The 16,730-nt window shown below is 41.3% G+C and overlaps 1 protein-coding gene across 1 annotated transcript in view; it reads right to left on the bottom strand.

Annotated features, from left to right (window-relative positions):
- Positions 1 to 414: 414 nt before the first annotated feature.
- SCD5 (stearoyl-CoA desaturase 5) overlaps positions 415 to 16,730 on the bottom strand; it is a 292,550-nt gene continuing 276,234 nt past the window's right edge. The window contains exons 4-5 of the mRNA XM_006885329.1: positions 9,850 to 10,082; positions 415 to 605 (exon numbers count right to left, since the gene is read on the bottom strand). Coding sequence (XP_006885391.1) covers positions 415 to 605; positions 9,850 to 10,082 — 424 coding nt within the window. The remainder of the gene's footprint in view (positions 606 to 9,849; positions 10,083 to 16,730) is intronic.

Genomic DNA, 16,730 nt, shown 5'->3' with positions numbered 1-16,730 from the left:
CCATTTCCCTGCTCCTTCAGATGCTATGTTTAAAAAGCAGTGCTGAGTTAATCGGTAAAAAGAAAACTCTCCTAAATCATTCTGAAAGAACATTAAATTCCCTCATCCCATCAGGGTTAACATCACGCAAAAGCACAGGACAAACTATGTTTGACATAGCGTAGCTACAGCAATTAAACCATATGTCCACATGCTAATGTTAAATCATAGTTACAGTGACTCTTAAAAATGTTTTTTACTGATACTTGTATATTTAGACATTATTTTGAGAGAAACAAAAACTTCTCAGACCACATAGATCCTCCCCACTCCCTACCCTTCAGCCCCTCCCACAACCAATAGACAAGAGAACTACAGTAACTAAAGCAATGAACAGAGGCACCCACAGCAGACATGTTGGTGAGGGCTTCCAATTCACATACTGCCGTCTCCAGTCCTTGCTCTCCGGGCATTGATTACGGACTGGGATGCCCGTTTCCTGTCAGTGGCCAGCCCCAGCCAGCACATGATGTCAATGAACCAGGTGGTTGGGTTGAAATTTAAGCCAAATTCACTTGCAGAGTAGTCGTAGGGGAAGGTGTGATGGTAATTGTGGAAACCTTCACCTGGAAGATAAAGTGACAACGTTTCAATTATTCCTTCGGCTGACAATTTTTTTTTAAACCAATGTTCACAGCAGCATTAGTCACCATCACAAAAACATGGATTGAGAAATTATGGTACATTCACAGAATGGAATGCTATGCAGCATGAAGGGGCAATAACTTTTTAAATTATTACCTAGCTTGGGAGGGACTGGAGAGCATTATGCAGAGTGAACTGACTCAGTCCCACAAGGATAAATATTGTATAAAACCATTACTGTAGAATGAGTATAAGGATCCTGGAGAGGTAGGAGAGGCTGGAAGCAGAGGGATGTGAATGTACAGGGGGAGGGAGGGATTAATCTTTGGGTTGTACAATTTGATGGTAGGGGGAGTGAGGGAAATTGAAAGAATTTGTTTGAATTTGTATTAGAGTTTTGTAAATAAACTAGTAGAGAAAAAACTATAGTAAGTATATATATTTGGATGTATTTGAAATCAATGTAGGCAACAAACAAAAAACTTGAAGTAGAATTTTCTTACTATACTCTGTCACAGGCCTGAATTTCTAAGTCAAGCAATTAAGTACATTAATGAATTGAGTGGTATTTTGTAGAGGAGGTTTCTGAATCAGCATTCCTCAGAACAGATTTTAGCTCACAGCAAAAGGGAGCTCTTTTGGTGTATGAAAGAGTTCCATGCTATCATTTGAATAAAGGATGTTAGGCTAGTGAAGAAAAAAAAAGTACTCATTTAATGAAAATCTCACCTGACGGGCCTATGGAAGATTCAGGAGAGCAAAAAATGTTACTTCTGAACTTCAAGTAGTGTTAACTTAGAAGGCAGTTATTGTTGGCTTCCAAGGTTGAGCCCTGGCTAACACTCTCATACACAGGAGAGTGAGAAGCTGCTCAGCTGTGTGCTATCCACAGTCAGAGCCTATAATCAAATTGTACTCCAAAGGGTTTTCAAAGTCAACCACTTGGTGCAACCACTGTGGAAGGTGGTATGGCGCTTTCTCAAAAAGTTGCAAATAGAGATACCATTTGACCCAGCAATTCCACTACTGGGAATTATATCTCAAAGAGACTATAACTAACATCCAAGCAGATATATGCACACCTATGTTTATCACAGCTTTGTTCACAATAGCAAAGAGTTGGAAACAACCCAGGTGCCCATCAACAAATGAATGGCTAGAGAAACTGGGGTATATTCACACAATGGAATACTACGCTGCACTGAAAAACAAGGAACTCATGCAATATTATTCAAAATGGGTGAGCCTGGAGGACATTATGCTGAGTGAAATATCTCAGTCTCAAAAGGACAAATACTACATGGTGCCACCGCTATAAAATGGGACTGATATCAGGGTTGGGGTAAGACTGAGAAAAACTGGATAGATTGTGTATATTGCACTGAACCATGAAACAGATGAGGGAGAGAATAATTTAAAAGCAATGTATGATAGGGTATTATGGTTATCACAAGAGTCCACAATTAAGGTTGCATAGTGGAATGTTCTTGGGGCGATGGGAGCAGTGCAGGGGGATTGTGTACCAGGGAGGGAGTGTTTTTTTTATTTTTAAAAGAAAGGAGCAAACTGGGGCGGGGGAAGGGCTGGGCAGGGAGAGAAGTGCAGCAATGAATGAATGGAAATCCAAAATCTCTGTAAATGTTCATTAAAATTATTAAAATGAAAAAAATCTTCCATCATAGATACAAATGAAAATTTTGAATAAATATATCAGAACATTTAAAGATAAAAATAAAACCATGATCACTATATAAAAAAAAAAAGGTCAATCACTGGGCCTTTCTTCTTAGTCTGAAAGTTGCACTGAGATCTGTTAAACCTTATTGTTGTTGAGTTGAAACTGACTCATAGTTGACCCTCCAGAGGATTTTCAGAGGCTGTAAACCACACTGGCGATTACCCAACTTTGTTCCATAGAGCAGTTGAAGGATTTGAACTGCCTGCCTTTGGGTTGGCAGCACAACTCCATCTCACTAGGCCACCAGTGCTCCCTGTTCTGCAATTGCAGCAACATGTAAAACACCAGTGACGGATGGTGCATGTGAGATGTATTGGCAGAAAATTGAACATAAGTTTCCCACATGGAAGGCATGAGCTCTACCACTGCACCACCGAGGGTCAACTGGCTGCCTAGATAACCTAAACCAACTTTACACAGTTGGGGGAAAGTTTTAACATATTTAACAAGCTTTTCCTACACAAACTATAGTATGATACCATTAGCTTAGAGCTGTACTTAAGATAAATGTTAAATGGCCAATAAAAGGTAATCATAGGGATGTATGTGCAGAAAAAGAAATCATCCCTTTATGACCCTTAGATCCCCTTGAAACATTTTTGTGAGTCTAGTCCCAGAACTCACTTTTCAGCCAAACAACAGACATGCCTTACAAAGTGGTCAACAGTAGCCATGAGGAACAGACTCTTCAGGATGGTCAACCACAGGAGACCAAAAGGACAGAGGTGGCCCTAAAGCAAAGCTCAGACGGCAGGAAAAGGCAAGTAAAGATAGGTGAGTGGAAATAGGAAACCCAGAAACGAAGTGGGAAGAATGCTGTTATATTGTGGGATTGTACCTGAATTCACAAAGTAAGTTTTTGAATGGAGAAGCTAATTTGCTCTGCAAATATTCACTTAAATTACAATAAAATGTACCCATCAAAAAATGGCAAATCATCTCTGTGACCTGGAGGAATTAAAGGAAAACTTCCTGGGAAATCTTGGAAGAAATATGTGAGAATCCCTTCATCTCCAATTTTGGGGGGTTTATGAGAAGCCTTATGGCTTTCTCATTTGATATTTTTTGGACAGTTTATATTGAGCTAGTTCGCATACGATACAGTTCACTCATTTAAAGGCTATCATCCTGTGGCTTCAAGCACATTCATAGAATTATGCACCCATCATCACAATCAATCTTTAAAAATTTTCATTACTCCAAGAAAGAATACCATGCTCCTTGGCTGTCAGTTCACTCCCCTATACCTCCCAGTCTAGTTGCTGTTGTTAGTTGCCACCAAATATGCCCCATAGTGACCCTATGAATACTAGATCTGAAACCTGTCCTATCAGGAGCACCTCAGTCCTGAAACTGACATCATTACTCCTCAATAATTTGGAGAGTTTCCTGACTGCAGTCTTTCCCAGTACAAGACATCTCTGGATCTCCTGACTGCTGGTATCAAAGGGATTGATTGTGGATTCAAGTAAGATGAAGTCACTGCCAGTTTCAATCTGTTCTCCATATATCATCCCAGTCCTAGTAACCACAAATCATCCAACATAAGTTTCTGCCTTCACAGATTTGCTTATCTTGGATATTTCATAAAATGGAACTATACCATTAGGTACTGTTTGACTGACTTCTTTCATTTAATATAATGTTTACAATGTTTATCCATGTTGTAGTATGTACTAGAATTTTTTTTTCTTTTTATGTCTCAGGATTATTCCATTACCTGAGTACATCACTATTTATCCAGTCATCAATTGCAGACATTTGGGTTGTATTTACTTTTTTTAGTCATTATAAATAATACTGCTGTAAGCATATGTGTATGTTTTTGTGCGGATGTGTTATTACGTGTCTTGGGTATATATCCAGGACTAAGAAACTCATGTTGAAGTTTTTTAATAACTTCTCAACCCCTGCTCCAATTTTGAAGAAAACTGTGTTGAAAATAAGCATGATCAAACATAGGCCAATTTAACACGTTCTACATGTATAATTCAGTGACTCTGATTACATTCTTCAAGTTGTGAAACCATTCTTGTTATCCTTTTTTTTTTTCTTCAGTTTTTCTACCACTGTTAGCTTAAATCTAATACCCCCTAAGCTCCCTGAGGAACCCTGGCAGCATAGTGCTTAAATTGTTCGCTTCCTTAAAGACTTATGGCCTTAGAAATCGTGTGGCATCATCCTAGTATGCCATCTAGGGCTGCGATGAATCAATCAATTTGGCAGCAGTGGGCTGGGTTTTCTGGGAAGGTTCCTTGTTCTTAAGCTACTGTTGATAACTGTACCCTTCTCTTCGAGGATATATCTAAAGACTTCTTCTCTACTATGAGAAGACCAGATGGATCAATCTGAAGTCTGACATTTCCCTTTTAGTTTAGGACTGGCCTACCCTGACCTCCACTCACATCGTTTTTAGCCTTTTTCTTAGATAGTTCATGGAAGTCTTTATCCCTTCTTTTTAAAAAGAGGTATTGTTCTAAGAATGTCTGTATAACCACTTTGACACACAGGTAGGTGTATCTAGAGTCTTTTAAGTACTGTTGGGAAAGCAAGCTGACTGAAAGTTCACACTGGCCTAGAAAGAGACTTAAAACGAACACCTAGCTCTTATGTGCCAGTGTCACAGTCACGTTCCTCAGCTGCCCTGGCTCTCCTGTCCCTGTGTAAGATGGTGACAGTCCATCTTGTCCACTCTGCTTTCAGAATTTATAATGGAGGTGGCTGCTTTTATTATAGACTTTCTGGGAAATGAAAGGTGAATGGATGGGAATTCTGTCTTCTGTTGTCTAAGGCACTAATTTCCCTGCTTGGACAGAAGGCCACCATGAGTTAGGACTGACTCAATGGCATAACAGCAATCTCCTTGTTGACTCATAAGCTAAGTTCCATAGCTAACTTAGGTCTTCATCCTACCTTGTATTTCCAGCAACCTAAGTGAACAAGAACTCTATTTAGGACACTCCCATCCCCTGCCGAATCTTCATGTTCTGGTTGTGTAGACTATAGAGAGTTATGTTGCTAATCAAAAGCTACCCTTTTATGATGGTTCAAATCTCATGGGAGAAAGATAGACAGTCTCCTCCCATGCAATTTGCCATCTTGGAAACCTGCTGGAGGGTCAGCTATGAACTGACTCAATAACAATGATCCTAATAAACAGCAACTATCCTAATAAATGGATGACCCTAACAAAGTAATGGCAGAAACACATCACTGAGTGACAGAAATGACTATTTTTATCTAAGAGTAGAAAGTACACTCCTGGGCTAAATCCCCATGCTTAATGCTTAATTCAGGCCAAGGAGCCTGAACTACTTCTAGAAAGAAACAGACTGTTTTATCCCTTACTGCATGCCAAGCACAAGTTTAAGTGTTTTAAAATCAATTGCCATTGAGCCTGTTTTGATTCACAACAACCCCATATATGCAGAGGGGAATTGTGCTCTGTAGCATCTTCAAGGTTCTTGTCTTTTGGAAGCAGACTTCCAGGCCTAACTCCTGAGGGGGCTCTGCTGTTGTTTTTATTGTTTGTTATTAGGCTTACAGTGACCCTTTCCCTTTCATAGCATGATGTCTTTCTGTACAGACTGGTTCTTTCTGAAAATATGCAGATTTGTTTATTCTTGTGGTAGTCCAAGGGATCTTCAATAACTCTTTGCCAACACACAATTCAAAGGCATTGATTCTTCTTTTGTCTAACCTTCAGATGCATAGGAAGCAACTGGAAGTACCATGGCTTGGATCAGGTATGTATTAATCTTTAAGCCGACATCATTGCTCTTTAACACTGTGGAGAGGTCCATGACAGCAGACTTCTTCAATGCAACACATCTTTTGATTTCTTGGCTGCCATGACCATGGGTGTTGGTTGTGGGTCCAAGTAAAATGAAAGTAAAGGCCTCTAAGTGGATTTTAACAATCTAAGTACTTTTGCAGATACTAACTTCTATAATTCTCACACATCTGAGTTAGCTATTGTTATCACATTTTATAAATGAGGAAGTACAGCAGAAACAAGGAACTTGTCCAAGATCACACTGTTAGTAAGAAGAACAACATTATTGAAAGGTTATCATGTGTGAGAGTTTGCTCCTCTCTGCTGGGGAACGCTGCCTGAGAAAGCATCGCTAAGTTGATTCTTCCCACCACCTTCCACCTTCGTGTTGAACTCAGAGACTCCTAAAAAGCCCGAACAGCTATAGGAACTGTATCAGGAACTCATCAGAGGGTTGAGCTTTGGAAAGCCTGAGGGAGCCGCTTTGAGCACTGGGGGATGCCCACAGATTGTGTGGTCATGACAGATCCAAATACCAAGTGCTCCACAGAGGCTTTGGGTTTGTCATATATTCAAGTGTGGAAGAGGTGAATGCAGCCATTAATAAAAGTCCCCACAAGGTGGATGGAAGGGTGTAGAACCAAAAAGGGCTGTCTCAAGCGAAGATCCTCAAAGACCAGGTACCCACTTAACTGTGAAAAAGATCTTTGTTGGTGGAATTAAGGAAGATACTGAAGAACATCACTTACAAGATTATTTTGAGCACTGGAGGAAAACTGAAGTCATTGAAATCATAACAGACTGAGGCAGTGGCAAGAACAGGGGTTTGGTTTTGTAACTTTTGATTATAATGGCTCTGTAGATATAATTCAGAAATGCCATACTGTGAATAATCACAACTGTGAATGGGAGGAAAGCCCTGTCAAAGCCAGAGACAGCCAGTACCTCTTCCAGCCAAGGAGGTCGAAGTGGTTCTGGAAACTTCGGTGGAGGCGGTTTTGGTGGGAATGACAACTTTGGAGGAAACTTTAGTGGATGAGGCTGTTTTAGTGGCAACTGTGGTTGGGAAGGATAAGGAGGCAGTGGGGATAATTATAGAGAATTTGGTAATGACAGAAGCAACTTTGGAAATAGTGGAAGACACAATAATTTTGGCAGTTACAACAGTCTTCCAATTTTGGATTCATGAAGGGAAGAGACTTTGGAGACAGAAGCTCTGGCCCTAATGGTGGTGGAGGTCAATATTTTGCCAAACCACAAAACCAAAGTAGCTATAGTAATTCAAGCAGCAGCAGCAGTAGCTATGGAAGTGGCAGATGGTTTTATAACTGCCAGGAAACAAAGCTTAGCAGGAGTGGAGAGTCAGAGAAGCTACAGGTTCCAACAGATTTGTGAACTCATCCAGGCACAGTGGTGGCAGGGCCTAGCTGCTACAAAGAAGACATGTTTTAAACAATGCTCATGTGTATGGGGCAAAAAACCCTTGAGCACTGTATTTGTGACTAATTGTATAACAGGTTATTTTAGTTTCTGTTCTGTGGAAAATATAAAGCATTCTGAAAACAAAAGGGTCTTGATGTAGATTTTTTTTTGCACCTATGCTGTTGATTGCTAAATGTCTGATCATGACACTGAATAAATATCCTTTTTTAACATATGCTGTGTACAGTTAGTCTACTCTGAAGCCATCTTGATAAATAATCTGACAGTGTTGAAGAATTCCTTCAGGGCAATGCCAGGTTTCAGCCAAAATTTTCAATACTAGAATGCTTGGGGACAAAGAAGCCATTGTCTACAGAAACTTTGGCGTAGTTGAACTAACAGCTAATGTTTTGTGGGCTGGAGTTCACCATTGAAAATGGTCACCCAAGCAAAGTTTAACTCATTTATTTGGTTATAAAAATGGTTGTTGGCACATTCCAAGCACTATATCTAAATTGAATAGTAGCAAGAAGCTGAGCTGCAATCCCAAAAGCACACGGTTCAAGGCCACCAGCTGTTCCACAGAAGGACAGGCAGTCTCCTCCAGTGATTAATTGCCTCTGAAAACTCACCAGAGGCTGGGGGGCGGTGAGGGGGAGGGTGTCAGCTATGGGTTGGTTCTGACTTGAAGGTATGCAACAAAAACCAGATAAAATTATAAATGGGATTGAAATTTGTGTATCATCCATTATTATGTGTAATCAAGAAATGATTTCATATTGGGGGGAAGAAAGTTTATGTGTGCTAAGCACAGCTACAAACACTATGTATTAACTCATCTAAGTCTCCAAAGGCTCCATGGCGAGGTGGTGGTGGTTGTTATTTACCGTCGAGTTGGAACTGAGCAGCCCTTAGCTAAGCCTCCAGTGGTTTTCAGAGGCAGTAACTTGCATGGGAGGAGATTGCCCATCTTTCTTCCATGGAGCAGCGAGCGAGTGGAGCCACAGGAGAAAGATGTGTTTACTGCTCAAAATAATCTCGTAAATGAGGGTCTTCAGTATCTTCTTTAAGGGCAATCTCCTCCTGCACGAGTTATTTATTGCCTCTGAAAAACCACAGAAGGTCAGCTGAGTTGGTTCCAATTTGATAGTACTAAGAAGAGGAGGTAGGTTCTACTAGTGTCCCCAGTTTACAGACGAGGACATACGGCCCTAAGAAGCTAGATAACTTGTCCAGTGGGGGAACTGAGACTCAATTAAACCCATCACACTAACCTACTTTGTAGTATGTGATGCTAAGGTCTTGGATCTCCTCACCTTTCTCATTGAAAGTCTTTTTTATTTCTAAGATCTGTCAAATGATCAGACAGTTGTAGTAATGAAAGGGTCAGAGAAAAGTTAGCTTCTGTTTCTTCTTTGGGAAAATTTCATGACTATGGTGGTGTAGTTCATAGGTAATTGCACTCCTAGCCCAAAGGCCTGTACCTTCATGGTGGTTTGAAGCCACCAGTCACTTCTCTGGAGAAAGATGAGCAATCATATCCTGTGGAATTTATGGCCCCTGGAAACAGCTAGAGGGTCAACTATGAGTTAGTTCTGGTTCAATAGCAATGAGTTTGAGTTTATGGCCAAAAAATCTTGGCTCATATCAAAACTCCATCACATTTCCGAGGCTGTAAATTTTGTTGGGAGGAGAATGCTCATCTTTCTCCCAAGGATCCACTAGTGGATTTGAACTGCCAACCTTTTGATTGACAATTTGACACATCACACATTATGCCATGAGGACTCCTTAGGGGGAAAAAGAACTACTACCTATTGGTCATCCATGACAACTCCATTTTCAGGGACTGTTTTTCATAACTACTTCTTTTGAAGCACCTCTAGGTAGATGGGAACTACCAACCTTCTGATTAAGAGACAAGTTTTAACAGTTTGAACCACTGAGGGACCAACCCAAGAGAAACAGGTTACTAGTTATTGGTCATCCTCTAGGTAACAAAGAGCTTATCTACAGTATCTTAATTAAGCCCTGCAATCCTCTAGGGAACAAGAGTTTATCTATAGTATATTAATTAATCCTTGCAACCTCCTCTTTAAATAGGCATTTCTATTTCCTTTTTACAGATGTGAAAACTGAATCAGATCGAGTGACGTGTCCAAGATCCTTGATTCTAACTCCATGGATCAAGTTCCCTCATTACTTCTCTTTATAGATTCCATAAAACAATGCAGAAGCCAAGAAAACCTCAGCTCCTAATCTCTCCATTCTCTCCCAACACCATACTCACCAATGGCACCCAGGGTAACGAACGGGTTCTGCCGAGGACTGATGTGCTTGTCATAGGGCCGATTTCCATACATGTGAGCAGCACTGTTGACCAGCCAGGTGACGTTGAGCGAAATAGTATAACGGAGGATAGAGGCCAAGAAGTAGGAATTCCACAGGCTTTCTCCCCAGAGGTACCAGGGCACCAGTGTGGGGACCATGAAGCACATGAGCACCACGCTGATCTTATAGTACCTGCAAAGCAAGACACTGTGTTACCCTGAGCGCCGCGCCCTTCTGTTGTGGCTGAGCGAGCTACAGGAAGAGGCTGGAAGAAAAGGAAGGACAGGGTAGTATCAGCCAGCTCCTTCAATTCTTTATCAGTAATACAAGAAGTACTCCCGTGTGTCTCCTGGCCCAGGGGTCACAAACGCAAACACCCCACAAGGGCAGGCAGTAAACACAAATCTGAGAACACGTAAGCGCATGAAGCTATCATAAGTAAGTGGTAGGGCCAGCAGCACAAATGAGAGGAATTTCGACATAAACTAATCAACACTGTGCTGGTCAAAACTATGTGCCTGACAGCTGCATTCTCCTACAAGTCACCAAGCCGAAACCTGCAAGAGATTTCAGCCCATCGATCAGTATGTCTTAAATAGTTTTCAGGCTCAAGCTGTTGCTATTGTTAGGCGCTGTTGAGTTGATTACAACTCATAGGGACCCTATGGACATAGTTCATGGGCACATGGAACTATATTAATTTAGCTTAGTAAAAGGGATAAATAAAGGGGATGTTTTCTGTCCATTTAAGATTAAATTCCAAATCAGCTTAAAAAATAAGGAAAATATAGGAAAAGACATGCTCATGGAGAAATGTAACTGTTAAAAAGTAGACCTGTGTGAAATATCCAAAATATGCACATTTATACAGATCCAAGTTTATTGTTAAGTGGCTATTAAGGTTATCAGGTTATTCCATTCCCAAGATTACAGAAAAAGAAATGCATACTCAAGTGGAAAGTGGACTTAAGGGGGGGTTGTATAACAATGAAAGAATTCTTTTTTCTTTTCAAAGAGAAAAACGAATGGGGGAGGGGTGGGCAAGGAGGAAAATGTGCAAAAATGAAGGAATGGAAAAATTAAATGGAAAGAATATGCTGTAACAAATATATATGTTGCATTTCAAAAAATCATTAATAAAAGTTAAAAAATAACTTTAAAAAATGGGAAGGGATGTTCATATATCTGTTTGGGTGGTGGTTATGATTTCTTTAGGGTATATTCCAAGTAGTGGAATTGCTGGGTCAAATGGTATTTCTACTTCCAACTTTTTGAGAAAGCACCATACTGCCTTCCATAGTGGTTGCACCATTTTACACTGCCAGCAACAGTGAATAAGGGTTCCAGTTTTCCACAACCTTGCCAGCATTTATTGTTTGCTGTTTTGTTAAATTTTCCTATTCTTACTGGGGTGAGATGATATCTCATAGTTGTTTTGATCTGCATCTCTCTAAGAGCCTAAGAGCTAGGGATTTTGAACATTTCTTCATGTGTTATATGCACACTCATGTTTATCGCGGCTTTGTTCACAATAGCAAAGAGTTAGAAACAACCGAAGTGCCCATCAACAAACAAATGGATTGAGAAGCTGTGGTATATTCATGCAATGGAATACTATGCTGCATTGAAAAACAAAGAACTCATGAAATAATATACAAAATGGGTGACCCTGGAGGACATTATACTGAATGAAATATCTCAGTCACAAAAGGACAAATGCTGCATAGTGCTACTGTTGGAAAACAGGACTGACATCAGGGTTGGGGGGAGACTGAGAAAGAGGGAATAAATAATGTATACTGCATTGCAACAGACGAGAGAATTGTTTTAAAGGGATATGTGATTAGTTATTATTATCATGGCAGGAGTCCAGAAAGAAGCCTTCATAGTGGAGTGGACTTGGGGAGAGAGATTATATAACAATGAAAGATTTTTTTTCTTTTACTTTTCAAAGGGGTGGGGAGGCGTAGGTAGGGAGAAAAGTACAATAATGAATGAATGGAAATCCAAAATCTTTGTAAACTTTCATTAAAATGAATAATAAAAAAAGAAATAAGGGGGAGAGAGAAGTGGACTCATTGGCTTAGGGGAAACTGAAATTTTAAGGGTAGCAGACACATTGGAAATGAACAGTGGTAATGGCTGTACCGTGTTGGATGCAATGTCACTAATTTTACATGTTAAAAAAAGTTGGAATGGCAAATGCTTTGAGATATATACACCACAATGTTTTAAAAAGTAAACATCAATAGTTTGATTTCTAGGTGTATCTGCCCAACAAACATTTTTACAGAGCAACTGCTACTATATGGTGGAGCCTTCTTCATGTTCCATGGCATCGCGCCAACTATGATTCATAGCCACCCCAAGGACAACACCTCTTGCACTATCCTGAACCAACTTCACCATCTCTGAGACACCTACCCCATTTCGACAGTCACTGTGTCAATCAATTTCACCCAGGGTGTTCCTCTCTTGTGCTGACCTTCCACCTGTCCAAGCATGATGTCCTTCTCCAAGGACTCGTCCCTCCTCACAACATGCCCAAAGTATGTAAGATAGTTTCAAAATCTTTGCCTCCAGGGAGTAACCTTGTTTCACCTCTCCAGGACAGATCTTCTCTTGGCAGTCCACGGAATGTTCAATACTCTTCTCCAGCACTATAGTTCAAAGGCATTGATTCTTCTTCTGTCATCCTTAGTCACCTTCCAGCTCTCAGATGCACAGCAAGCAAGTGAGAGGACCACGGCTTGGGTTAGGCATGCCTTAGCCTTTAGACTGGTATTGTTGCCCTTTAGCACTCTGGAGAGATCCTTGACATCAGATTTTCACAATGAAACCTATCTTTTGATTTCTTGACTGCTGCTGCCAAAGATACTGATTGTGGATCTGAGTGAGATGAAATTGTTAACATCTTGCACATAGTCAAGTATTTGGCTGCTGAGGAGGATGACAGAAGAAGAATCAACTTGAAGTCACTTATCAATAATAACGGTTCTGACTGCTCACAGCCTGCAGGACCTATGCCCTGTCCTGCCTTCTCCCTCTCTCCTATTTAGTGGAGAGACCTGCCTGCCTGCCTCATCTCCAGGTGATGGAGGGACAGAGCCAGTGGTGTCCCAAGTGTAACGCAGAGGCCTCCCTTCACTTCCTTGGACAACCACTGTCCAAATTTTCCTGTTTCCTCTTCCTCAAAAAAGATGTTCTTGGAAAAAAGAAAAAAGAAGAAGAATCACTGTCCTCATTGGCACAAAGGTTTTTTAGCAGATCTAATTACAAGGTTGCTTTCTGAGTGTTTTTCCTGGTAATTTATTGAGGAGTACTGCTTGTGTCTTCAGTGGAATGGATAAACAAAGAAGGAATTTGGGGGAGGCCATGGTGGATCTGCGTGACATTGCCAAGGAGAGGTTTTGGTGCTGACAAGTGCTAAAAGTGCTCACCTCTAGGCTCAGCAAATTTTTCCTGAGTAGCTGAGCCCCCTGCCTCCCTCGCACCATAAGCCTGAAGCAGCTGGTCTCCATTTAATTACAGTCACTAGCCTTCAAGCCTCTGAACAAGCGTGATTGCTCCCCTGCTTCCTTGCGTAGGAACAACATTCCAATCTCAATGCTGAGCCAAGCATCCACAGAGCAATTCTACCAGCTCTCCTCACGTCACATTACTTTCCTCACACCGAATCCTTCTTCATTGAAAAGATTTCCTTTCCTCAACTGGTTGCTGGGAAGGGGCCATTGATGATGCTCCTTATCTTTTTGCTAAACTGGTTTTTATGTTGTAAAACATCGCAGAACATTTAACTACCCAGCACTGCCACTTCCCAGCTGTGCGACTGTGAGCACATTATTTAATCTCACTGAGCCTTTGGTTTCTCTTCTGTAAAATGCAGATACTAACAAATTTACTGAGTGTTGACCAGATGCCGGGTACTGCTTTGACACTGGGGATATAAAAGGAATAAAACAGACCAAAATTCTGCCCTTGTGAAGCTTTTATTGTGGCAAGGAAGACAGACAATAAAGAACACAAGAAAATATAGACTTATGCTATTGGTAAACAGGAAACTCTGGTGGCCTAGTGGTATGAAGCTGTGCTGTAATCCAAAGGCTCATGGTTCAAATCTACCAGCTGCTCTGTGGGAGAGGGAAAGGCAATCTCTTTCCAAACTCACTAGCTATTGTCTAGTTCAGATTGAACAGTACACAACAACAGCAACAACACTGGTAAATAGGGAGTCTAGGTAAATAGGTGGCCTTGTTGTTGTTGTTGTTGTTATGTGCCGTCGAGTCGTTTGCGACTCAGGTGGCCTAGTGGGTAAAAAATTGCCAGCCCAAAGGCATTTTACTCAAATTCACCAGTTGCTCCTTACGAATAAGATGAGCAGTCACCTCCCGTTCTATTTAGAGGCTCTGGAAACCTGCTGGAGGGTCAGCTATGTGTCAGTTACCTCCCACTCCACGTTAATAACTTTGACTCTGAGTGGTAAATGCTGAGAAGAATAAAATAAAGACGAGAAGGGGATAGGAACTGCTAAAAGCATATTCTGAAGTTGTAAATAGGCTGTCAAGGGAACCCTGGTGGCCTAGGGAGTTGTGCCGCCAACCGAAAGGTCACACCTCTCTAGTGGTTCAAATCAAACATCAGCTCTTTAGGAGAAAGATGGGCAACCTCCTCCCACATGATTAGCAGCTTTGGAAACCAACGGAAGGTCAGCTGTGAGTCATTCTAACCTGATGACAGCGTGAGGGGACCCTTCCCTTCCATGCAGCAGAGGATGCCAGACAGAAGGAAATGTAAAGATACAGGCCCTCAGACAAGAGGGTGCTTGGTCCATTCACAGAAGAGCAGGGAGTTGAGCTAAAGCAGATGGGTGAGGAGGGACATATAAAAGATGAAGTGGTAGGAAAAAATAGCTCTAAAGTCATGGAAGGTCTTGGTTTTGATCTTTACTCTTAGTAAGACAAAGCATTTTGGAGGTTTAAGGGCAAAGAAGGAATATGATCTGATTTAGATTTTAGTAAGATCATTCTGAGTGTTATTTCTGAGAACTGACTGCAGAGGAGAGCAGAGCAGGGAGACCAGTAAGGAAGTTGCTGCAATTCCAGTCAAGAAAGGATGACGGTGAAGAGGAGAAGTGGTCAAATTGTGAGTATATTTTGAAAGTAAAGTGACAGGACTTGTTGAATGTTGGAGAGAAAGACTAGACATTGGAGAGAAAGATTGGACGTCAGAGAGAAAGGGAAGAGTAAAGGATAAAAGCAAAGAGGGAGATGCCACACGCTGCTCTGGGGAATTACAGAGGAGGATCTGGTTTGGAAAGTCATATAAAGAGCTCAGGTGTAGACATGTCAGGTTTAAGTTTCTCCTTAAAGATCTAAGTGGAGTTATGGGGTGTACAGCTGTATATTCTAGTCTAGAGTTTGGGAATATCTAAAGAGGTAGTAAAGAAAGCAGAAATTTCTAATTCATCAGCATATTAACACTTTCCCACGTATAGCCCTTTTTCTCAGGGTATTTTCACAGCCCTTTGAGGTATTTTTATACCCTCTTTTTGCATGAGTGAAGACTAAAGTCTCAAAAGACCAAAAGATTTTACCCAAGGCCACACTGGTTGTACACAGTGTATCCAGGCTTCAGACTCAGTTCTTAAACTCTGATTGTGTGGTTTCTCATTCACGTTGTTCATTCAGTCTACCAGAAGATCACAGGAGATAAGTAAACTGTTATTTGTTGTTGTTACATGCCATCGAGTTGCTTGCTATTCATAGTGACCCTATGTCCAACAACAGCTCTGGACCCTGTTCTAACCTGAGCCAACCTTATTGTCTCTGACACACCTACCCTCATTACTCCAGTCAATCCATCTCATCCAGGGTCTTCCTCTCTTGCACTGTCCCTCTTCCCTTCCAAGCATGAGTATGTGAGACAGAGTTTCAAAATCCTTGCCTCCAAGGAGCTGCCTGCTTTTATCCTCTCCAGGATAGACCTGTTTGTTCTCTTGGCACTCCATGGTATATTCAATACTCTTCTCCACCATCAGAACTCAAAGACATTGATTCTTCTATCATCCTTAGTTATTGTCCAGCTCTCCAATGCATAGCAAGTAATTGCAAAGACTATGGCTTGGAGGTTGGGTGAAGGAGAAGATCCTTAACCAGATGGATTGATATGGTGACCGATGCAATGGGCTTTAGTGTCAGGAAGATGACACAGGATAGGACAAGTTTCTGCTGTTCATAGAGCCGTTATGAGTCATACTCTACTTGATGGCATCTAACAATAACAACAACAATCTAGCTTTGCTGCACTGGTTGCACATATTAGAGTTAAAAGATTATCACCTCAAAATTGGACATATACATCTGTACAATTATAGCTACAATGAATTTCTTGTTACTCTGCTGCATCATACTATCTCTGTCCCCTCTACCTACTGTAGTCTTCCCCAGCTCTGGCTAGTTTCACTCTTCCAAGTATCATTCATACCATCATTTCCTCTTGGCTAACTTCCTTGCCCAGATAAGGCACAATTATTCAGTGGTGTCTTAAACTTCTCTTAGTTTCCAACTTACTAGCTTAATGGACAATCTTCACCCACTAAGCACTTAACGAACCTTAATTAACTCAACCTGCACCTCTATGATGTAGGCATTAATAGTCTCTTGCCATAGCTGGAGCGGCAGAGATGGGTACTTGTCAGGCCCCCGGAGACCCATTCTCTCCTCACATGTGGGTGCACTTCCTGCCACCACTGTGCTGACCTCGTGACACGCTCGGGGTAGCCCAGAGGTGTGCTGACCTCGTGCCACGCCCGGGGTAGCCCAGAGGTGTGCTGACCTCGTG

Source organism: Elephantulus edwardii, unplaced genomic scaffold (assembly GCF_000299155.1).
Source record: "Elephantulus edwardii isolate Elephantulus edwardi_28Jun2011 unplaced genomic scaffold, EleEdw1.0 scaffold00042, whole genome shotgun sequence".
NCBI classification, from domain to species: Eukaryota; Metazoa; Chordata; class Mammalia; order Macroscelidea; family Macroscelididae; genus Elephantulus; species Elephantulus edwardii.
The sequence above is the reverse complement of the archived record's forward strand: the minus strand, read 5'-3'. Positions and strand labels throughout refer to the sequence as shown.